The sequence below is a fragment of the Bemisia tabaci genome, chromosome 9, assembly GCF_918797505.1.
Source record: "Bemisia tabaci chromosome 9, PGI_BMITA_v3".
NCBI lineage: Eukaryota > Metazoa > Arthropoda > Insecta > Hemiptera > Aleyrodidae > Bemisia > Bemisia tabaci.
Window position 1 is genome coordinate 29,415,131 of NC_092801.1, and position 24,445 is coordinate 29,439,575.

At 38.3% G+C, this 24,445-nt stretch overlaps 1 protein-coding gene across 1 annotated transcript; it reads right to left on the reverse strand.

The window, feature by feature from the left end:
• Positions 1–274: 274 nt before the first annotated feature.
• LOC109030326 (fatty acid synthase) lies at positions 275–23,133 on the reverse strand. The gene is made up of 15 exons (XM_072304458.1): positions 21,873–23,133; positions 17,990–18,172; positions 17,135–17,389; positions 16,118–16,308; positions 15,502–15,757; positions 13,993–14,172; positions 13,467–13,646; positions 8,785–9,164; positions 7,119–7,285; positions 6,550–6,803; positions 5,721–5,958; positions 4,432–4,742; positions 3,282–3,500; positions 2,279–2,503; positions 275–714 (listed from the first exon to the last, which is right to left on the reverse strand). The coding sequence occupies exons 3-15, from the start codon at positions 17,231–17,233 to the stop codon at positions 601–603; spliced, it is 2,814 nt and encodes a 937-aa protein (XP_072160559.1). The 5' UTR covers positions 17,234–17,389; positions 17,990–18,172; positions 21,873–23,133; the 3' UTR covers positions 275–600.
• Positions 23,134–24,445: the final 1,312 nt, after the last annotated feature.

Sequence of the window (24,445 nt, forward strand, 5' to 3'; positions counted from 1 at the left end):
AACTATCAATTTTAAAAATTGAAATTAAAATAAAAACTAATTTATTTTAAACAAAAATCGGTGTGAAAGCGTATCCTAGGCTCTCATCGAAGCTTAGGATTGAAACAGTAGAAAATAGGTACTTTTTAATTCAATGTTTCAAATTGTGCGTGGTCTTGAAGCAGAATGCCTTTGCATTAATATCCAAAAATTTACAGCTATCAAATTTTTCCGTTAAATCAAACCCCAAGACACACACGCAGAATTTTCCAATTCAGAAAAAGACATGTTTTGAATCAGCGAATACCATTTATTTGCTCTCTTAAAAAAAATAACATAGATAGAATTCGAATGACTGCAAATATTTCTAAACTGACAAGTCTGCCAACTTTCATCCTTCTCTTCACGTAAGTTTTATTCAGTAACACACTATCTACAAACCATTTTAATTATCTTTAGAAGCTACTTTACATTCTTTTGGTAGCAATCTCCAAATTATTGACTTGTAATTTAAGGCTGGAGCCTTAATTTTTCACTTTTTGTTTAGTCCGTCGATTTCAGCTCACTTTAGTTCATCAGCCGCATTATTTGTGCATCGGCCGTAGTTCAATTGAACCGTCATCACCAGGTAAACGGTGCCTCTTCAGCGATTTTAGCGGAAAGTTGTGGATTTGACAGCATTTTCTTGTAATTTTCACAGTCGATTTTCACAAGTTGTCCTCGCTTCTCGGACATCTACACACAGAAAAAAACTAAAAGTAAAACAAGTGCATTGGTAGAAAACGATTAAAAAAAATGTATTATGAAAGATAAAGTGAAGTAAATGTCAAAAGAAAATAAAAATGAAGAAGCAAATAGATGAATGTAAAATGTTCGTAATTTTAGTAAACCTTTTAATCGGTAAATTCTGTTACTTCATAAATACAATCACCAGTTTTTTTGTTTTTTTTTTTTAAATTTAAAGTTTATTTCTTTCATAATGAGCTTCGTGTTATTTTTCGAATTCGAATTAAAATTATTCGATAACACACAAATTAGCTCTTTCTTCATTCATGATGCCCTTAAAAACAATTTGCAGAGACGTATAAGATCAAGGCCAGATATATGCGTATAGACAATGGAGGAAAACGCAACGATATTCTGCATACAGCTGCAGGTTTGATCAATTAATTAAAAAGTTATCACAGTCTAATGCAAAATTAGGATCAGGTTTCTTTTTATCTGATCTTTAATTTGTACTCATTTGGGGGTATTCTAATGTATCTTGATTCATGTAGCTGCATTGTTCATTGTTCTGTCATTGTTGTTATACTGAAAGTTCAAAATTATAGCTTACTGTTAATTAAGGTGATATAAGGTCATATTTTCTTGGGTCTAGTTGAATTTTTAGACAAGGCTGGATTAAGGGGTGGCCACATGGGCCGCAGCTCATGGCGGTAAATCTAGGGGGTGGCAAATTTTGCAATTTTTTTAAATGTAGGTATAAAAAAATCGTATTTCGAAAAAAAAAAATTACAAACGAGAAAAGGTGACAAAATTTCTTATTTCCTGGGAATAAAGTAATTTCTAATTTTGTTCTCTTTCAGTGATACAAGAGACAGCACCTTTAATTTGTCGAGTTAAGAGAGGGACCAAACGCGCAATTTGGCTTGGAACGGCGCAACTGAGAGAGAAATGATGACGAGGACTTGAGATGAAAATGAGAAGCCCTCGGCTTGGCGGTAGGCATGTAACACATATTAGCGCCTACAAGACTGCATGAATACTTCACGCATTGCGTCAAACACAGTGCGTTTAGCAGCGGTCGGTGTGAAACTCAGAGCGCCTACAAAACTGTCGGAATACTTCACACATTGCGACACGGTGCAGTCCGCGTGGCGCGGCGGCGGAAGTTAAAATCATTAGACCACATTTATGTTTGTTCTTTCACAATATTTTCGTTCATTTCTTAAGAATAGAAGGCCTTGTTCACACAGAGATAGGTTTACGAAACTTAACTTTCGCGCAAAGTTCGGTAAATTTTTGCTAGTAGTGTTGACAGGGCTTTCCCAAAAAATGTGACAAACACGAGTAAACGCGTCTCATGCACCCCGCCCTCGCTGGCACGATCACTTGATGGCTTTTATTGATGTTTCAAAACGAATGAGAAGGGGCGGCTAAATACAGGCGGCCCATGGGCGGCAAGTAGGTAAATCCGGCCTTGTTTTTAAAAAGAGGTAATGGTTCCTCATAATATTCATAGATTTTGAACCATAGGGGGCGGTGGAAAAAAAGGCGTTGCCAGAAATAATCAACTTACCGTTTCCACCTCGATGACTGACAATTTGCAAAACCGGGACACTTCCATCAAGAAAATATCATTATTTAGGCTAATGGAGTGATCTTGAGAGCTTTTCAATGATTCTATTTGCCGCTGAATAGCTTTGAAGGATCTTCGCAAGAAATCTTTGTTAAATGGTAATGACTCTACCACTTTGTCGAGTCTTTTAGTCTCATCCGGTTCTTCAAATACTTCTGGGTTTTTCTGAAATACGAGCAAAATTGATAGCACTGAATTAACTAATTATGAACTAAGCTTGATAGCTGAGCTTTTTAATGCTAGCAAGCATTTAAAGATTTGGTGAAATACTTGCTAAAGTATTATCAATATAATTGTTAGACGGTATCCAGTTCGCAAAACAAATGATTGTATATTGTTGCATTTTGACCTCAAAGTTGTGGTTAAAATAATATTCCGAAATGTAATAGGATCCACTAAAATGATCCTAAACGAAAAAAAAGGAGGGGGAACATCTAAAATCCTTGAAAACTTGAACAAATTATTGTTCTAAATAAATCAAGCCGGAATGCACTATGAGAATAAACTTTGGATATGAGTCGCAGTGCACTGAATTTAATGTGATAAAACCAACCCTAATCGACGCCAGGGGTGAATCCTAGAGTGACAACACTTGAATTTTCGGTGTGAAGCCATTGGCGAATCCAGGCAACATTGTTTTCCTCCATTTGAACCTATGGCAATGTATCGATTCTAGGAGACGCCAAGTGCTCCGGCAGGAATCGATTTTATTATTTAACATATGTTTAAAAGGAAGGAATCTGGTGTTGCCAAATTGCTGGATTCCCGCTTCTGATTGAAGCCATTCTAAGTGTGAACACACTAGACCAGTTTTAACATGCAATTTAGTATATTTTTATCTCAAGCACTGTCTACGTCTTTAAATTCTATCAGAGTGAGACTTCCAACCAATGTTTTGAAAAATGCACAGGAGCTAGAATTATAATTATAAAGGTTAAATTACCTCATCATCAAGCTCAAATAGTAGTTTGATGAGGTGAGCATTCAGGGATTCTCTAGGTGGTAACAATGAAAGAAACCTTTGAGGTACCCCCTGCAAGAGGAACAAGGATACTTCGAGTTTTGCATCGGTGAGAAGCTTCGCCAAAAGAATAGCCAACCCTCCGCTCCATGTCTCTCCAACTAAAGTATATGGACCTCTCCTTTGAATTTTCAACATCGACTGCAAGTATAAAATCAGGACGGATGATGTTGATGTTTGATATTCTTTTCCCAAATGCTTTAATTTCATCAAAGTTAGGTTGTAAACCTTAAAATCCGTACAAAAATAGTTGAGGATTCCTCATGTTGAGATTTCACAGTTGATCAATCGGTAGAGTATTCATTAGATTTTAAAACGTTCTCTCAAACATTTTCGAGATTAAATCATTATCGGGTTAATGTCAAGACGTCATATGAAGTCTGATTTTGATGTCAAAGTAGTTAGAGATATCTATGGAATGCCGGGAGTAACTGTTGTGAATCGTTGAGGATGGGTTTACAGTATGTACTTTTGAGAACGAGTCAACAGTCGATTGATCAACTGATAAACTTTAAGGTGATTCGATGAACTCCATATTTTGTGTCAGAACGGCATACGGTATATCGCATCAATTGGTTCCATTTTTTCAGCTACACGTCATTTTTCTCCAATTCTGAGATCGCAATTCTGTTCTCAGGAGACTACAGCACTCACTTACCAATTCTAACAAAAAAATTCAACGTAATAAAGGCGTGGTTTTTTTTAGGGAGAAAACATAGCATTCGATATACTGATATCGAAACTGCACTCAAATGCGATATTCTCTCTCTAAAATAATCACGCCCTTATTACGTTGAATTTCTTTGTTAAAATAAGTGAGTGCTTCAGTCTCCAATTGTTTTTTGATTCGCAGATTCCACAATAGTCGTTGCGCAATGCCAATAGAATTTAGTTTGAAATATGCCACTCGGAATCGAACAGCAGTTTCTCAAGTATTCAACATCATTTTATGATTTTCATGATATTCGGGTTTTCGGACCTTGTCCATGTCCAATTCAAAGATAATTCTAGCGCCAGGAATTCTCGGAGAATTTCCTGAAACTTATATTCTCTTTGCTGGGGTTGGCATTACCTCTAATAGATGCGAAGCAACTTGCTCAGTAGAACCAGCTTCAGGATGTACATGAGCTACGTAACAGGGGTAGATTAGTTTCGAAATCAACGGTTTCAGCTGAGTTTGGCAAAAAGCAGGAACTATAAAAACAGGGAGGACGTCATCTATTTCTGTCGCTGTCCTCGGCGATAAAGATGGTGTGTAAAGGAATTCAGCAGAATTCCGAATGTCAATTTGGGAGTCCCTTAAGCACAAATCTGCTCCCATTTCTTCCAGTTCGTGGATGGAAGATGGTAAGTAGTCGGTAAGCTTTTCGCATGCACCCGGAGCTGGTTAGAAACAGACATCATTGTGAGAGAGCTTGAAGGGTTGAAAGATGGGAAGTTATCTGTCATTATAGTGTTATGATATTGGACGTATTTCTGTCAAACGGAACTAATAAGCGCCATCGGGAGAGGAAGGGAAAGCGGGGCTTGGATTGGTAGCGGAATCGGGCGTTGGGCTCATTCCGTCCTATGCTCGCAATGCTTTTCCAGGGCACTTAGTTCTATGGGACAGAATGCGATATCCGGCATTCTAATTTCCGATTTTTGCGCTTAGTTCCGTTTGATATAAATACGTCTAATAGCATGTGTAGATTATGGCCTGAACAGCACTTTGCATATCGGCTTGTAATGGACGATGCTAGATGTTCATTACTCTCGATAGTGCCACGAAAACAACATTTTGCAAGAAAAATTTGTTTATGAATTGATAAAAATTTGATCAGAGATAACTTTCAACAAAAGCTTGTAACTCACAATTTGAATATTCATCTCTCTGATCATGCCATATAAAAATATACGTTCCCCCCCCCCCCCCCGACCATGTTTCGCTTATTTAATAATAAAGGTGTTGCATGTGTGAGGAATTTGCGATTTGACTATTGGTTCTTACGTAAAAGTTCGCGAGAAACACGATGGTGCCACTGGTTTTCTCTGAAATCAACTCCCAAGCTCAAAAAAAGCTCTCAAGTTGAGGCCAAAATGGAGGGGATATCCCACGCTATCCTGAGAGTCCACATCTATATCAAAACAAACTCTCCATGCAAAGATAGGGAGCAAATACATTAGCAGCGATGCCACTGAGCGAACTTTTACGTAAGAATCAACAGTCAAATCGCAAATTCCTCACACATGCAACATCTTTATTACTCCAGTGAGGCCCATAACACTGACCTATGAAGCTTTACTGACCAACAGCAAACTTTTAAAGTTTATCCCCTTGTTATTCACTTTACAAGCGGGTAGATGTGCTCAGCCTCTTACCTGAATCATTCAATCTGTTCTCAATCTTACTGGAAACGACGTAAGTCGCCGTCTTATCCGGATCAGTCATGGCTTGGCCTAGGGCGTGAGAACAGTCTACATCATCACTGCACACTATTGTAACCATGTCATCTGACTCATAGGTACTCGTGGCCGCTTGTATGTTTATCAGCGAACAGTCGTTTTTTAATTGCTTCAATTCATCTCCAACATTTGACAGGATGTCTACATGTTCGTCCTGTGAGAATTTAAACAATTTTCAAAATGTAACTGCACGGAGGAAAGCATTACCTTGTATTGTTATCTAGCTTCAACCAGGAAGAAAAACTACCGATGAAGTTTGACAGTAACAAACAAAGAACCGTGTTACCTTCAACTCGTCATCGAAAGACTTTAACGCCAGTGAAGAAAAGTAAACCATGTACCGATAGAGTAACTGGAGAGATGAGTATCAAGGTTTGCGGCGTTGCAGACTTTCTGTCATACTTTTTTTTTACATGGAAAACTATTGTGCGTCATTTGAAAACTGCAGTGATTTTTCTTCTATTTATAAAAAATATTCTATGAGAACTTCAAACCATTATGTTGGTTTGGTCTCATTTTACAAAATGAAATAGGAGCGGCGATTTCGGAACACCGCGACCGAGATACGCTTTTTTGCAGTTTCATCGTCGATATATAAAGAACAATGAGGACACTTTTTTTAGGGAATATTACTTCTTTTTTACTATTCTCTCATTTTTCTCTCATTTTACCATCTCTCTCAACCCTTCCCTTAGAAGACGGGAACTGTTTGTTTCCGGAGTTCACAAAAAATATACGCACTCACCAGTGAGATTGCCAATATCGTTGATATTTTTCCTAGTCTCTCCGCTTTTCCGAGCAGTTTTTTTACGCCTGAGGCCGTCTTCATCATATCGTTGGATACCATGAGGAACATAGCATCGTGCTTTATAGTAGAATTATTTATCTTCCGAATTGCACTTTCACCGCCTCGCATGTCCAATGTGGCCATGACAATTTTTTTAACGCCACGTTCCAGTAACCAATCTATTATATTGACTGCTTTTCCGGCAGTTTCAGCTGAAATGAGTGCATCCATAATTAGTACAGACTTGTAATAATAATCAAGCAACATATACGACTATAATCATTTCTTTATAATTTATTTTTTAACGGTGGTATACTTTGCGTAAAATAATGATAGTTGAAATATTGGTGAGGCGAGTTCTTTCACTCAACGTTTCTCAACTTCCTTTGGAAACTTAAAAATGCACCCACTCATAAAACAGCTAAGCGCTCCTGTAGTGCAACCTCATTAGAGTTTTCCCGCCACTAATTGGCTTAATTGTAACTACTTAAATTTTGGATTTATAGTTTTATTTTGTAAGTGCTTACTTAGAATGATGTAGGTTTGGTGCGCATCTCCATTTGCAATCCATTCGCTGTGTCCATTCAACCCATTTCGTTTCTCTCGCGTCGGTTTGTGGGTCTTTTTACCAGTGCAATCATTACTTACGTCTAGAATTAATTTTCCGCCTTGTTCTGTAATTAGTTCAACGGACCTGTAACCAAATTTCAAAAACTATTCTCACAATATATTCTAGAATTAACTCAAGCTATGATGGTTTGCAGCTCACAGTTCAAAAGCCGTAATTTTGAGATAAATAAGTTATTTAAAATTCCAATCCATCGTGTTCATGGTCCGTAGTTATTGGAATCTGATACCACTAAAAGGGTTCTTTTTAAGATACTGTTGAGCAAATGCATTAGCACGGTAGTCACTTTGTGCGGGTACTCTACACTGGAAAAAAAAACACATTGGATCTAGAGTCCAGACTCTTGAAAACATTGACAAGAAAAAGTACTCTTGATTCAATCAGATTTTTGCTTAAATCAAAAGGAAATCCGCTCAAATTAAGAGGCTTGGTTCTTGATTTAAGCAAAAATCCGATTGAATCAAGAGTTTTTTTTCTTGTCGATGTTTTTAAGAGTCTGGGCTCTACATCCAATGTGTTTTTTTCCAGTGTATGTTTTTATGGCGGACAACTATATCGATTGATAAAGTGCGAAACCGCGTAACTTTATCGCGAAGTTTCAAAATTTCCACTCCTTTTTTAGGAGAAACAAATCAGTTCTATAGTTTGAAATTTATACAGAATATTCTACAAACAGAGAGGAAAAATCAAGGAAGCTTTCAAGAAATTACGTTTTCTAATTTTCCAAGGATATAATTAATTTTGGCTAGGAGTCTGTAACGTCGCAAACGAAGATTCACTGGAAAACAACACATTGGATCTAGAGTCCAGACTCTTGAAAACATTGAGAAGAAAAAGGATTCTTGATTCAATCAGATTTAAGCTTAAATCAAAAGAAAATCCGCTCAAATTAAGAGGATTGGTTCTTGATTTAAGCTTAAATCTGATTGAATCAAGACCATTTTTTCTTGTCAATTTTTTTAAGAGTCTGGACTCTACACCCAATGTGTTTTTTTTCCAGTGTGCGTCGTGTTTCATTGTGGTATTTCAAAATCTCCACTCTTGTTTTTTCTCCGAGGAGAAACAAGTTCTCTATATTATTGTTTGAGGTTTCTACGGAATATTCTACTAATAACGATATAAAATCAATAAGCTTTCATGAAATTAAGTCGGCTGGATTTCCGATGAAGAACTTAAGTACGACAGATAGTCCGGAACATCGCAAACGGAGGTACGTGGTTTTGCACTGTAGCCATCGATATATCATCACCTCCGGCTAAAGTATCACAAGCCCGATGTGACGTTTAAAAATTTCCGCCGCCATTTCATTTTTTTACAGAGATTTTGTTCGACGAAGCTGTGCAAAAATTTCACCGAATTTTCTTTATGCTGCCGAAAAAATTCAGTGAAATTTTCAAACAGATTCAACCAACAATTTCTCTGCAAAAAAATAAAATGGCGGCGGACATTTTTAAATGTTGCATGGCACTTGTGATACTTTGGCAGGAAGTTGAAAATATGTAAATTTGCCTTCGATGATTGAGAGTCCTAAAGTCTGAAGTTGATAGTAAACTGCGTTTACACACCGCGGTAACTGGTTCAGGTTATCCGTATCAAGAATTTGATGCGGTATATGAACGATCCGACCAGACGCCAAACTCTCGCTGACCAGGGCGTGAAGACGCAGCTTATGTTCCTTGGGTAGATCCTTGAGACTTGACTGCTTGAAGCTGTAGTACCCGTTGCACTCGTTGAACCTGCCCATGGGCAGTGGAGCGTTGTGGTCCATCGTCTCTTCGTTGAGGTTCACGAAGCAGCCGAACTCCCCGATACACTTCCAAGCGACCAGCATCTGGCGTCGAGGCAGGTCGCTGATGATTATGTCAGCGCCGATTCCGCCGGTTGCGAACATTACTGGCACGTAAAAGTCCTCGTTGTTGTGGTCCGTGATGTGCGACTCGGACATCTGGAAAAAGGCTGTGCTATTTGCTGGGCTATCGCAAAGTAAATGGAGATGTTGCATGTGTGAGGGATTTGCAATTTGACCATTGATTCTTATGTAAAAGTTCGCGAGAAACACGATGGTGCCACTGATTTTCTCTGAAATTATCTCCCAAGCTCAAAAAAAGCTCTCAAAGTGAGACCAAAATGGAGAGGATATCCCACCCTACCCTGAGAGTCCACCTCTACTTCAAAACAAACTCTCCATGCAAAGATAGAGAGCAGATACATTAGCAGTGATGCCGTGTTTTCAGTTTTAGAGTCCCCAAATAAAGTAGCAGCCCTGTCAAAGTATTTGCTCCCTTTCTCTGCATGGATAGTTTGTTTTAATGTAGAGGTGAACTCTCAGGGTAGGGTGGGATATCCCCTCCATTTTGGTCTCACTTTGAGAGCTTTTATTGAGCTTGGGAGATAATTTCAGAGAAAACCAGTGGCACCATCGTGTTTCTCGCGAACTTTTACGTAAGAATCAATGGTCAAATCGCAAATTCCTCACACATGCAACATCTCCATTGAGGGGCTTGGAGGACAATGTGCATAAGTGAAGTTTTTGCTATTTCGAGGAATAGGTGTTCAAAGTTTCAAAAGTACATGGAGCCTTATGGTGAAGAGGATGTTAAAACTCACTTTTTGATGGTTTAAAGTTGGATTTTTGTTGTGAATTTTTCGCACAATATAAATGCAAATTAGTTGAAGTTGAGTACATGAATGTCAATTTTTTTTTCAAATACTGCACTTATGCGCCTTTCCCTCCGAGCCCCTTAATTGTCACCGATGCAAACAGCGACTTTGGTGCTACACCCCCCCCGGTCAGCAGTAAAACTGATGAAGGGGGAAGAGCAGTGTGTAAAATAAAAAGGAGGAATAAAAAAGACCTGCTATACTTTATTTTTTTAAAAGAAAACTACTCAACGTCAATTCTTGAAAACTTCCGTGTTTTCCCTTCTCTTCACGAAGAAAACTCTGTGAAAATTTCAAGAAATGATGTTGATTTGTTCTCCTCCAAAAAAATAAAATGGGAGCGGAGATTTTTAAACACTGCAAACGGGATACGTGGTCTGGTAGTTTCTACGTCGATGGATACATAGATTTGCGAAACTACACCACATCTTGTTTCTTGTTTGATTGTTTTTTTCGGGGTGTGGAGGGTAGGGGATTTATCAAAATAATAAACAAGTTGGATTTTGCAATCGCTAGCGATAGCAATATTCGTCATGGGAACGTTAGCTTCTGGGATATGAAAATGTTAAGGTATACAGTTCGTTTGTAGTATCTTCTGAATTGAAGGGGCTATGTAATTTTATGTTGACATCCCTTTTTTAACATTTTTAATTATTTTCTATGCATACAAAAAAGCTGTCATGTACCAATTATTTATTTTCGTTGGATTATTTATGGTTTTCGGAAGTTAACGCATTTAAGTTTCAGGTTCGCTTTTTCGGCGTAAAGTATACGTAAGGTGTCCCAAAAGCACCGGGACTTGTTCTGTAACTTCGAAAGTAAGATAGATACAGACATGATCTTGATCTCATTTTAAAGATCAACTCAATACCCATCGATTAAAACCAAGATCAGCTCAATCGGATAAAAATTGACCGAGTTATGGCAATTTGAAATTAGCGAGGAAAGTTTACGCCTACGGTTCTTAAAGAAGATTCTTCATCGCCGTAAATCGAAAAGTCGGCCGATAAAGTGATGCTTATTGTGTTTTTTTATTTTCGCGGTGTCATTTATCAACATTTTGTACCATCAAACACAACAGTTGACAGTGCGTATTATTGCAAAGTACTAAAGGAGTTGAGAATGCACATTTCCCGGAAACGGTCGGACTTGAAAGCTTCGTGGATACTCCATCAAGACAATGCGCGGCCTCACACATCGAGCTTAACACGTGAATTTATGAGTAAAAATGGAGTTGAAACAATCTCTCATCCCCCTTATAGCCCTGACTTGGCTCCATGTGATTTTTGGATGTTTCCCACGCTTAAAAAGGAGCTTCGCGGACGAAGATTCGTATCGAAGACCGAAATCCAGAATGCAATTCAAAACTTCTTCAACTCCATCCCAGAGGAAGAATTCAGGAAAACAATGTTGGATAAGTGGCAAGAGCGCATGAAAAAGTGCATCCGGTTTGATGGACGGTACTTTGAAAAGCAAAAGGAAGTTATGGAAGATTCGGAGGAAAGTGGATACGAATATTAACTTTTTGAATCCTGGTAAGCGAAAAATCTTCCTAAAAACGGTAGGGGTAAACTTTCCTCACTGATTTCAAATTGCCATAACTCGGTCAATTTTTATTCGATTGAGCTGATCTTGGTTTTAATCGATAGGTATTGAGTTGATCTTTAAAATGAGACCAAAATCATGTCTGTATCTATCTTACTTTTGAAGTTACAGAACCAGTCCCGGTACTTTTGGGACACCCTACGTATGATATTTTTACTCTACACATATGCCCGAATACGCATCATAAGGGGCCTATGTGCTTCCTAAGTTGCCAGGTATTAATTATTGTTAGATGATTGGTCTAAAACATTCAATACGACCAGTAAAAATTAAGTGTCCCCTACGAGATTCGAACCCCCGCTCGCACAAAAGGAGGATATACTACCCGCTTGAGGATGGTGCCGTAGTCATCTGAGCCATCTTGTCGCACGGAGAGGTGGGGAAAAAAGAAAACAGTTAAGAGATCTCGGACGCTGAGCGGGGCTTCACAAAAGAAGTCCTTGAGACTTGGTCCACTGATGTGATATGTCAGGACGGAGTAAGCGCCTTTCTCTGTGAGACATTGTTTGCCTATACCCCCATGTGTCTCAAGGTCCGCACCTCAACATGCATTTGCTATCGCGGCAGTAAACTGAGGCAATATTTCTGTATTCATGGATTAAATCCATCAATCGAGTTCTGATTTTGGCTCATATATCCGTAACGGGTCCTCCAGAACAATTTTCCGCCTTGTACAATGGTTATTATTTCTTTATATCTATGTTTAAAATTTGAGGTGGGATAATGGCGGCTTCTCAAGAGCAACGGGGTAGGCGATCTTTTGCACCAACGAACAGAAAACTGATGGCGAAAAATAGCCAATGAAAACCTCCCAAAAAAAATAATTTGCCTAAAAACGGAACTTCGTGGTTCTGCGCAGATTTACCAGTCAGACACGACATCTCAAGATGGAAAAAAACTCGCTGAAAGCGAATTTTAGCAATCAACACAACTTGACGTAGAGACATGATTGGCTAAAAAATAAAACGGTTTTTGATACATCGGAAAATCAACCAAAAATCGGAGACTGGGCGAAACGCTCAAGGTCGCAGAGGTATAGGGAATCCCATAGCGAAAGCAACGGAACGATTCTAATATCATGGGGAACTCCGTTCCCATGACAAAAACTAGCTGACCCCTACGAGATTCGAACCCCCGCTCGTACAAAAAGGGACCCTTTCAAAGCGTTCCAGTGGTATCGGAGTCAACTGAGCCATCTCGACGCGCGCTGCTGTTGTGGGAAAAAAGAACAATTAAGTGATCTCGGACGCTGAGCGGGGCTTCACAAAAGGCGTCCTTGAAGTTTCGGCGCGGTTCGGCCCTTGCGGTAATATGAGACAACGGATTAAGCGCATTTCTCTGTGAGACATTGTTTGCCTATGCTTTCATGTGTCTCGAGGTTCATCCCAGCATGCATTCCGATCGCGGCAGTTGAGCTAAGGCAATATTTGCGTATCCATGAATTAAATCAATCAATCAAGCTCTGATTTTGACTTCTTTGTTCGTCACGAGTCCTCCAGAGCAATTTTCCACCTTGTACGATGGTTATTATGTCTTTATTTCTATTTGTAAAATTTTAGGTGGGATAATGGCGGCTTCTCAAGAGCACCGAGGTAGGCGATCTTTTGCACCAACGAACAGAAAACTGTTGGCGAAAAATAACCAATCAGAACCTCCCAAAAAAAAGAATTTGCCCAAAATCGGAACTTCGTGGTTCTGCGCAGATTTACCAGTCAGACACGACATCTCAAGGTGGAAAAAAACTCGCTGAAAGCGAATTTTAGACATCAACACAACTTGACGTAGAGACATGATTGGCTAAAAAATACAACGATTTTTGATACATCGAAAAATCAACCAAAAATCGAAGACTGGGCGAAACGCTCAAGGTCGCAGAGGCATAGGGAATCCCATAGCGATAGCAACGGAACGATTGTAATATCATGGGGAACTCCGTTCCCATGACAATAAAAATGTGTAACTTGGTGTAGGACATACATACCTCAGGAAAGAGAATCATCAAGAGTTTTCGGGCTGCTTTGTTCGGGACCGTCGCAAAGACATCGTAGCCCATGTTAAGGCATAATGATATGCATGCAATTCCGATAGGCGTTTGACCGTTTAGTATAAATGCTGTCTTTTTGATCGGTACCCTGAGTATTTTGTCCATTATCACATGTGCCTGAATACAAGAAAAGTTGTATTTATATTTTACTCGCAAAAATGCATATAGTTTTTGGAGCTTGAGTCCAAAAAATTTGATGCTCCTGCATCAGATCAACCGTTTTTTAAAAAAATTAAATATGCTCTACTAATGAAGGAAGTTGGGGTAGATGTTCTCAATTCCTGAACATGAATAAAATGAGATTAAAAGTCTGAGACTGTGTGAAAGACGTTAATGTAGTAGAACAAATAAATTCGGATTGGTTTCGAATAAAGCTCGACCAATCATGATGAATTGAATGAACCAAAACAACGGAATAAAATTTAATTAGGAAAGGTGAGAAAAGATTTAAAATATGACAAACCATTAAATATGCGGACGGAAGAGCTGCTGCTCCGATTAGGGGAAAAGATGGAGGAACAGTCCATTGGAAGATAGGATCAAGAGAGAGGTTCCTTCCAAATCCTTTTGGTTTGTAAGCGATTCCCATTACATTATGCCCTGAGAGCGAAATGCCGGAGTAATCAAGCACAGTCGATGCCTCCTGTTTCAAACAATAATCTAAGGATAATTTTACTAGAAAAATTAACAACCTTGGAAATCCGTTGTAAATTTAGGGGTATGAGTAACTAACTACGTCAACCAGTGAAGAGATCATAGTACAGAAAAAACCGGTGGACCACTAGATACGGTTCGGAATTATACCAGAGTATTACAGTTGGACGTATTTCTGTCAAACGGAACTATGTGCATTATGACTTGAGCCCTGTCACGCATATATTCATAAGGGCCCCAGGGCTCACGTTATAATGCACATAGTTCCGTTTGACAGAAATACGTCCAGTTCATGTCTCTTGATGAATATTTTATGCAATAACACGATGAGCCATTTGGACCGCGTTCAGCAGAAAGGAACCAAGCTATATTAGCTACTGCCAAATAATAGAGTAATTTACTTTTTTACATGAAAACGGCTGTGCGGATTTTAGTGCAAATTTCAGTCAAATTGCTGCATAGTACGAAGCAAATTCCTCAGAATTTTCAAAGGAATCCGATCAAACGTTATCTTGTAAAAAATTAAAGTGCCCAATTAAATTTGGACGTATTTCTACCAAACAGACCTACGTGGAGGTGAGAAATATGGGGTGTGCTCGTTGAAGCTGCATAAGAAGCAATGTAAAAGTGGGCGTGATTCCTTTTGAAGAATCGGAAAAGCGGGATTTTACATTCTATCAAACAGACCTATGTGCCATCTGAATGCGGGATCCATGAGCCGCGGGCATGACACGAGAGCGTTGTGGACAGGGCTCACGAGTTAAAGACTCCCTCCAACGACCTGTTCGTTGTGACGGCGCTTGATCGTATTGCCGCTGACGTCACTGGCGCTTTATTATTCCCATTCACTCTTACGCAATGAGAACTAACGAGCACACCCCACATTTCTCACCTCCACATAGGTATGTTTGGTAGAAATACGTCCATTTGACGATAGATGACGTGGCTTGCTTCCTTTCTGCTAAAAGCGGTCCAGTTGAGAGTCTCGCTTGACAAGGAAACCGAGGTCCACGCATTCATGCCAAAAGGTACTATTTTCCACGCAAATCTTATGCAAGTAGCTCCTTTTAGCATAAATATGTCCAATTGCTAACTAAACTAGTTACTCTTGCAGTGATTTATTTTCTTACATATATTATTTTCAACGTAGGCTTGATCCTCGACCTATTTGATGCTTTAACTAAGAGTGAAAATTTGAGCATCCAACACGTTCACCCTTGTTCGAAAAATCAATTATTAGCTTTTGATGATTGTATTCCAGTCTTAAGCTGACATTTTTAACGTTATATTTATGTGTGTATAGCGATATGACACTTACCTCCTTTCCGAGTTCTCTGACGACTGGATTCAAACCGATGAACTTCAAATCCACCTCCGTTGGATGGTTAACGAAAGTGACAAGTTGGTCCACTTCCTCGTGAATGGATTTGGGGACCGGGAGTTTATAGTAACTACCCCACTTGCCTTTCCTCAGCACGTTCACCGTCATTTCCCGATCGATTTGTTCTCGGTAAAGGTTGTTGTCCAGAGAGAAGGAGGGAACGTTGTCATCTAACATGAGATATAGGTGACATCTAAACATACAGCATAAGAGGTCAAAATTCAGAAAATGAAGAACAAGATCATTTATATGTACAAAAAATGTTCAAACAAACATTAATGGTCTAGCTGTTTACTCCCTCTCTTGAAGGTGTACTTTAGGTCTTAATGCAGGGTACAACGCATACTGAGTATTGTCATACAGATGGCAGAAGTCGCATTTCTTTCCTGATTGACGGGAAGTTTAAGGAATTGCGATAATGCAAATGCTAATATGTGTAGTTTATTTTGAGCCATTGAGTCATTTTTTTTTCACTCACACCAATTTAATTTTTTATGTCCTCAGATAATTCCAAAACACAATAAAACTAAAACATAATAATTAAATTACTAACTTTAGACCGATTTTCCCAGACTCTCTTAGTATTCTCTGGATTGTGATGATGGGATTTGCAGGCGGAAGCTTTTGGACGACTAAAATCACGCTTTCACCCCTTTCAGAATTTTCTTGCAAATTCATAGCTCCTAAGCTAGAAAGTGCATTCTCTGAAAGGTGACAGATTCTGTATTGCTTCGGATGATTTCTCTGTAAACAAAAATAATATATTTTATCAACTGATTAATAATTGGACTATGTATCGCTTTATATAAAAAAAAACACCTGAATTGGCCTAATAGTCCTGAAACATACCCCAATTTTTCAGAAAATATCGGAGAAAGCCTGAAAAGTAGCAGGGAAAATAATTAGCATAGAAAAATAGTATTTATCTATTTTTTATATTTTATTATTTTTTTTTAAAAAAAGGAGGGCATTGTGTAGAACTGCTTTTAACATCCCCCTTTCTCCTTCGTTAGACTGGGTGAGGCAAGTTCAGACCGCTATCTCCCTAAGGTTACTTACGTCATCCTTGAACGGAGTATGGTTGGTCCGTGTATAGCTGCGTTGCTAAAGTCTCCGGAGAGCTCTCCGGAGTTACCAGACGTAAACAACCGTTGTTCTGACTCCGGAGGAATTACCCGGAGACTTGCTACGTCATGCTACGTCAGTCTCCAAACCAATACGTAGAATGACGTAAGAATATAGGCGTTTAGCACTCTCGCGCCTTTTTTTCTGCTTGTGCAGTGAGTTTTAGAATTTTCAAATATTTAAAGATGAAAGTGTTCGTGGATTTCATTTTTAACTTTGGGAATATAGAAACTTGCCCTAAAGTTGAAGTGTAAACAAAACAGAATCCGGCGGACCCAACAACGCGGAGAGACTGGAGAGATGACGTCAACCCTCCGGGTAATTTTCCGAGACTCTCCGCTCCCAATCCTCCGGAGAGCTCTCCGGAGAGTTTAGCAACGCAGCTTATGGAGTTGTTACTCTTTGCCAAACCCGTAACTCAACTGCGTTATTTTTTAGGGCTTACCTTCTTCAAGAACCCGTATCTGATTGAAGCGAACACTTGCTCATAAATCACCGCATAGTGGTTGCCGAAGCTTCGAGCTGCTTGTTTCACGTCTTTCATCTGGATCTGAGCCGGTGTAATGGTAAGTAGGTAGTCATCATCGCAATTTTTCCAAGAGGTTAGAGACGGCACTGATTTCAGATCGGACAGGATAGACAGATGCGATCCTGCGGTTGAGCCGTTAATTTTCAATGAATCGTCAGGAACAAATTCCACCTGTGGGCCAAATGTAAAACTGTGAAATGTACCTATGCTTCAGATAAAATTAATATATTCGTAGCACAATTAGAAAAATTGCTAGATTCACAAATAGGGCGCCGTTGTTGAATCGCATTTACCCATCTTCATAAAAATACGATTTTTCGTTGTATTTGTGATTCATTTTGCCATATTATGCTATAAAGCGGCTTTTTCCGTTCGAGCGTGCTTATTTTACACTGCAATTTTCTTAAATTATTTTCATGATTATCTTTGAATATCAGAACGCTTCCTTGTTCACTCCATGCGCAGGAGATATTTTGAAGATTCTGAGTCCAACAATATTGTTTTATCCATAGAATACATGTTGACTACATGGATCTAAAAACCAATAAAACAAAAACTTTTTAATAATATTGAAAATTGGACGTACATGGAAAAAATTTATATTCTTGGCTGTTGATTCAACCACATAGTTTCACCGGTTGATGCAACTACACCTCGCCAGAATCAACCAGAAATATTCTCGAAACTATCATTTTTCCATGGAATACTCCAGTTATTAAGGCTCTATTCAATTTATTCAATCTTTATTTAATAAAACATTTAAGAGCTCACATATAGATTGTTGTCTTTTGACCGAAGAACCTCTGAGAAAATGTCCGGTGATGAAGCAGCTAACCGCCCACATTTTTCTCCAGAGATATGAATTTTTAGTGGCGTATCCGCCGTTGTAACGGTGGCATGCCTCGAATTTTCCACAATGGTTTGGAGGCTCGCTCGCAAAAACTCATGAGGATTCTGAGAAAAACACACACAAAAAACGCAAAAATTAAAAAATACATCAATTAATAATCAATCCCGTAGGTACCTGAGGAAATATTCAGATTCTTAGTGCGTGTTAAGAGGCTTTTTTGGAAGGACAAAGAAGCACTTGGCATGCCTCTGTAAGACTACAAATTCACCCTACATGAAAAATGTGTATGGATAGCAAACGATCTGATTTCGTCAATTAGATGCATCGTTGGATGGCGAAGGAATGTATATTTCGACGGTGAAAGTCGGGAATCATATAACTCGTATGCGGTGTCTGAAAATCTCCACCTCTATTTTATTTTTTTAAGGTGAATCCAGGCTTAGAACTTCGCGATTTGGCCACCACGTCGCGCTGCTCAGAATAGCCGTATATATTTGCCAAAATAATAAAAACCGTAATACTTATTCAAGATTGGGGATCCAGGGGATATAGCAACATACTTTGGGAACATTCAGTTAAAAAATCTTCTCAAAATTCCCAAAAATAAAGTCGTAACTACGGCGGAAAGTAATTCCCATTGCGGCAATGGGAGAGAGAGAGACAGGACATGAGTGATTCGGTTGCGTGCTCGGCCGCCGCCGCTAAGCTGAAAGTTTCAGTCCCACTTTCTCTGCGCTTGTAAGTCTGATTGTCAATATTTTTGGCTCAAAAAATCAAGCAGAAAATAATCTAGATCTTGTGGATCGGCTTTTTGTAATTTGAACAATATTATCTCAGTAATCGTCGAAGGAAAGTGAAATTCTCAGTGGTGACTGGTGGCGCTATCTCTAATCTTGAATAATTATCCCTAATCGAACCCTGGATTCACCTTAAAGAACAAATTTCCATCATTCCTTGAAGTTTATGAAGAATTTTCTTCACACAGAGAAGAAAAATCAAGGCAGTTTTAAAGAGTTACCGTTGAGTAGTTTTCTGTTTAAAAAATAAAGTATGACAGGAAGTCTGCGACGTCGCAAACCGAAATCAGTGGTTGCGGACTTACACCGTCGATATGTGCTGTTAGTTTTCCGACTTATAAAAGTGATTTTATGGATTCTTCTTGCAAGTCGCAAAGCAATTGTTCGGAGACTTTAACGCAGAGATAGAAAAGTAGCGATGGTTGCGTGGAGTATTTGGCGGTTGGAAGTTCCTTTGAAAAGCCGAGTCGAGATGATGACCTTTCTCAACCACATCCCAGCGGGAGATATATATGGGAAAAAACCCTCGAAGGTATTTATCAATCTTATCAAATCGAGTTATGTGATTGCCGACTTACATCGTCGATTTGTATTATTTCTCCTCCCTTTTCTCTGCAATATTGGCGCGTATACGTAGTATACCGCCTTTGCGATCGTTTCGAACCCTGCTCGATACAATAACCGAGTCCCTTAGTTCCTTACCGAAAAGTGACTACCGCGAACTTCTGAGATTTTCCAAAGCGTGTAAAAAGTTTATTTATCCATCAATAATTATGATTTAAAGTTGTTTCTCATTCTGGGGGTCTCTAGTTTATGTGCAGTGAATACCAAGAGTCTACGTTACTTGGTTTTTTTAAAAAAAGCCTAAGAATGCGACGCGCTGATTTAAAATATGCATATATAAGCAGAATCAAGCGAACTGATTCGAGGATGGCTGAGCAGGTCGGCACTCTCGGAATGAGAATTTAACTCCTCCGTTTTGTTCAAAACGTTGCTTTGACAGATCTGTAACCTCGGTTATACTTTTCAAAAGTTGGTACCCGTGCTCTGATAGTGCAATCTGTGTAAGTGCAATCTGTGATGAGCCTCGAGACTCATTAGACCATTAGCTAAACGTGGCTCATACAGGAATCCACTTACCCCTCTCTTCCCTACGCTCCTGATCACTGCGTCGGCGTCTCGACGAACAATAGCTAATGACGGTCGCCAAGCGAGGCCTGGATCCTCAGCCCCTCGCCCAATTACTTACGCTTCATTAACCATTTCACCGTCACGCTAGGATTCGTCAAATTTTCAAAAAAAATTGTTTCGCGAGTTTTTAGCAATTTTTTCCTTACACTCCGTTAAGACACGAATTAAAAGAGGTCTCATTCATAAAAATCGGCCAAATAGAAGAGAAGTTACAGTATTCGAAATCCGAAGAAATCAACAAAACTTCTCCAAACAAAAAATAAAATGAAGGGGGAAAAAAGAAATGTATAAATTACAATTTAATATGATTGACCTCAGAATGTGACAAGCAATTCAATTATAAAAAGGAGAAAAAATTGAGTGAAATTATAAAAAATTAGCCTCTTGCAAGAGGCTTCCTTGTATGAGTTTTGACCTGAAGACAAGTAAATCCCGATGTATTATTAAAACGAAATTGACTCCATAGTTTAATGCCTTAGTTTCTTGAATACGATTATTTTAAGCACTCGAAAATTTATACCAGCAATTTTACCCATGGGGTGATTTCCTGAAAGCTGATAATATCAAGAATTTCTCATAGAGCCCTTCAAAAATGGCTTGCTTTTTGGGCAGCCGATTCGGCCATCAAACCGGGGTTTAAATGGAAGCTGATAATAACACAAAGCTCTGAGAAAAATTTTGAGATGAGTATAGGAACGGTTTGTAAATTACGAGGAGAGGCGGGCGTTCTGTTGAGCATATCGATACATAAGTATTTTCACACGTAGAATTTAATTTTCACGTCAGGGAGTCGACATATTTTGATTTTTTCGATTTTATACGGAAAATTTATGGTTTTTCGGGATTGAAATTACTTACAATTGTTTCATGAAAAATGAATGCACCCAAAATGACTATAGCATTTTGACTTTCACATACGTGCACTCACTAAATTGATTGGTAAATTCAAAGAGTGGGTACATCGACCTGGTATATCAAGTTTCTGCGATTTTTTACGGCAAATCGGTAGATTTTCGGGATGTGGATTGCTTACTTTCAATTCATGAATGAATAAAGCATGGACATGGTTGAGCTTCTTTGCATGAAAAGACGTTTAAAATAACAAAATCAAGACATATTTAATACAATTGCATTTATATCGAGTCAATTTCTTTTCAATAATATAACGGGATTTATAATACCGGTGATTTGGGTATTTTAGCCCCAAAATACCTTTAAATCGACTTTATCTTCTAGGAGTTCGACAGAATTTTTCCTTTCTTCGCTTAAATTTTTCCGTAGCACTTTTCTTCAAGAATCTGATAAGATTTTGCTTGAGGCAGATCAAAAAACTTAAATTTGTTCGAATAGCTTTCTAGATTCACAATACACGGTCTCGTCAAGGTGCGTCGTTGACCTTGCAGTGTTGGATCGTGAATTCTCTTGTTGTGCTGCTTGCCTTTTTTGAAATCTCTGTAAATGAAAACTAAAGGGGTTGATATGTGCGAGTTAATGACGCGCCTTATCAACACATTGTGTTTGAGTTCACTGCTTGTTTTTTTTTTTTTTTTTTTTTTTTTTTTTTTTTTTTTTTTTTTTTTTTTCAATACGTATTTTAAGTGGCTTCTAAGATTCGAATATCCGACAAGTCTGCGTTACAAGTTTTCCGTTATAATTAGGTAAAATATGGGCCCTTAACTGTTTCAGCAAAGATTTTCCCTTGACTTAATATGAGATAAATACGATACTTTTTCAATAATTCCATTTTGATTAAGTGGTCAAGCGCTGATGTTTCTGGCTTCCTTTTAATTACGTATTTTATTTTATGGACTGTTACCTTGAACGTAGTTTCTCCATAAGATACAAAAAGAACCCGTTCTGTGAGGATTCCATTCGAATTTTTCACTTTCTCAATGACGGGTGCAGTCTTGAGGCCGTAAATTGTGATTCCATCACATTCGAGGTGCCGCACAACAGTGCTGACGAAAAAATTAATTTTTGATCCTATGAAGAAAATAAGAAATTGTGATAAGACCCTCTATTTTCTCTTTTTTTAAAACCTCAAGTACTCCTTTTCGTTTCAATAAAATGCATGAAAAAGTCAATAATTTGATACTTTTAAGCGAAATGTTGTCCACAAATAACATTAGACAATTAAATATGTTAGAAACTATTTTAGTTAACATACTGATATTTTGGAAAACAGGAGATATTATGAAACATGATTGTGTGATTGTCCACGGAGCGTCAAAAGACTTGAATGAGGTCGAAAAATTGGAATATCATTTCTTCAAATAGAGCACTTTCTAGGGTCCTAAACATACATTAAAATACTTGTGTAAAACAAATTGTATCTCATTGCAACAATTTTGCATTTTCACCGTATGGCCAGTAAAACTTCGAATAGCTCATTCTCATATTAAAACCGTCATAATCATGATTTAAATAGGAATTTTGCGACTCCGAAATTTTTGTAAAATACTTCTGGGCAGCAGAGCCGAAGGTTCAATTTTAAATTTCTCAGAAATTAGGTACTTTTCCTCTCAGATGATCACTTTTATCCAGATGTGTACTGATAATTGTAAGTAAATAAGACTTGCAAATAACTGGAACCTTACCTTTTGTATATCCTCTAAGTACTGTAGGATTGACGCTTATGGACTGAATGGAAACTGGCTCTACTACTCGGCCGGTGATGTGTAGATCCCTCAAGATATTCAGCCTTACAGCCGTGTCAAGATAAATTGTCCAGTTAGGGTCCCATTTCAATTTCCCAGTAAGTCCTATTAATAAAGAAGAAAATCGGAACGGATAGTCTACTATGGTTGCTGGGCTCAGATATTTTTAATGCATTTTCTTCGGGTTTTGCTCTATGCGTCAGGAGAGCTATAGAGTTCTCCTAACGTCTTGTCCTGTAAAGCTAAGCTAATTTTTCTTCCACTTCTCCAATTTTCATTGGTTTTTTGAAAAGTGTAACTTAAAACTTTTTGCCCATAAAATTTACCTGGATTGATTTAATTTTTTTTTCCTGAATATTTTCTACGCGCTTCAATTTATCTTATTCCCCTGAGAAATCATGAATGCTCCTCTCTTTTCAATCACGTTCTCCAATTAGAGATCTACATTTATGAAAATCAGTGTAATTCCAAAACGTTTACGTAGGGATGTTTATATATAAAATTTAGATGTTCTATAATCTTCACTTGTTCAGTTTGTAGTCATGAATTTTTGTTTCCAAAAAACAACATTGAGAGTACATATACGGGTTTGAACTTAGTGTGCGGGAGAATGTTTATAATAATTAATATTCAATTAATAATACAAAATACAATCAATTAATATTCACCGCGAATGACGATCAGGAAGATGACTTACCCTGATCACACAGCTGCCAATTAGATATGGCCTTTGTTTTTAATCCATTGGCTAATGCTATTCCATCAGAAAAGTGTTTATCTTGGCCTCCGTTTTGCACTTTTTCAATGTTTTTACTGCCCAATCGATCATCAATGTTTGCAGGTTTCTTCGGTTTTTCCCATACTTTAATTCTTCCCGTCAAAATCATGTTGCTTGGTGTCGTTTCATCAACTGTTGTGACCTCTATGCTGTATCCTATATCTCTCTCTTGTACCCATTCTTGAAATACAGAGAAATCGCCGGTACCCGGAAGTATTTGTATCAAAATTTCACCAAATCCTGGAATCGAAGCTTCAATGAGTCAAGTGTAGCGATGAGACTAAGCTATGATTAGTAACTACCATCTGTAATGTGTCTCTAGAGTACGCCTTTAACTTGAGATTTCAATATTTTGATGGACATTGGTAAATTGTGTGCTATTTAATCATGAGCGTGGCCATTTTTCATGAATTCTGGCCCATACAACCAAAGCCAAAACTTAACTGCGCGGTAGGATTGCAAAACCAATTTTGTAATTGGTTATACTTTCTAATCGATCCGCTGTGCGTTTTGGAAAACATTTTAGTCTTTTTAACTTTAAAATTGTTCATCCGCCGCTGACGTCACTGGTACTTTATAATTTCCTTTCATTCTTACTGCCCGCGAACTAACGAGCACCCCCCATATTTTCTATCCGCACATAGTTCTGTTTGGTAGAAGGACGTCCAATCAATCCAAGTTTTGCGTTAAAATAAATGCAAAATAATGCGTGATGCAAGAATTTTGTCACTCATCTCCTTCAAATAAGTTTATATCCTTGCTTAAATCAATAAACTTCAAGGTTTTTCCTCCAGTTTCAAACCAGTTCGGTACACCAAAATTACCTCTAACAATAGTCTGTTATGTGCAGACATTTTTAAATGTTTCATACCCCCAAAAAACCATCTAGTCTCACGAAAAAGAAATGGCACTACAATGATTTCAATTCCAAATTTGTATCTTGCGGCTTAACTT

Bases quoted from the DNA above. Each gene is read 5' to 3' on its own strand.
- LOC109030326 (XM_072304458.1), bottom strand. From the start codon at position 17,233: ATGAAAGACGTGAAACAAGCAGCTCGAAGCTTCGGCAACCACTATGCG. The intron at 9,165-13,466 runs GTATGTATGTCC...GCCTTTTTCCAG, and splicing joins TGATGATTCTCTTTCCTGAG to ATGTCCGAGTCGCACATCAC. The intron at 3,501-4,431 runs GTAATGCCAACC...TTATACTTGCAG, and splicing joins TTGCTTCGCATCTATTAGAG to TCGATGTTGAAAATTCAAAG.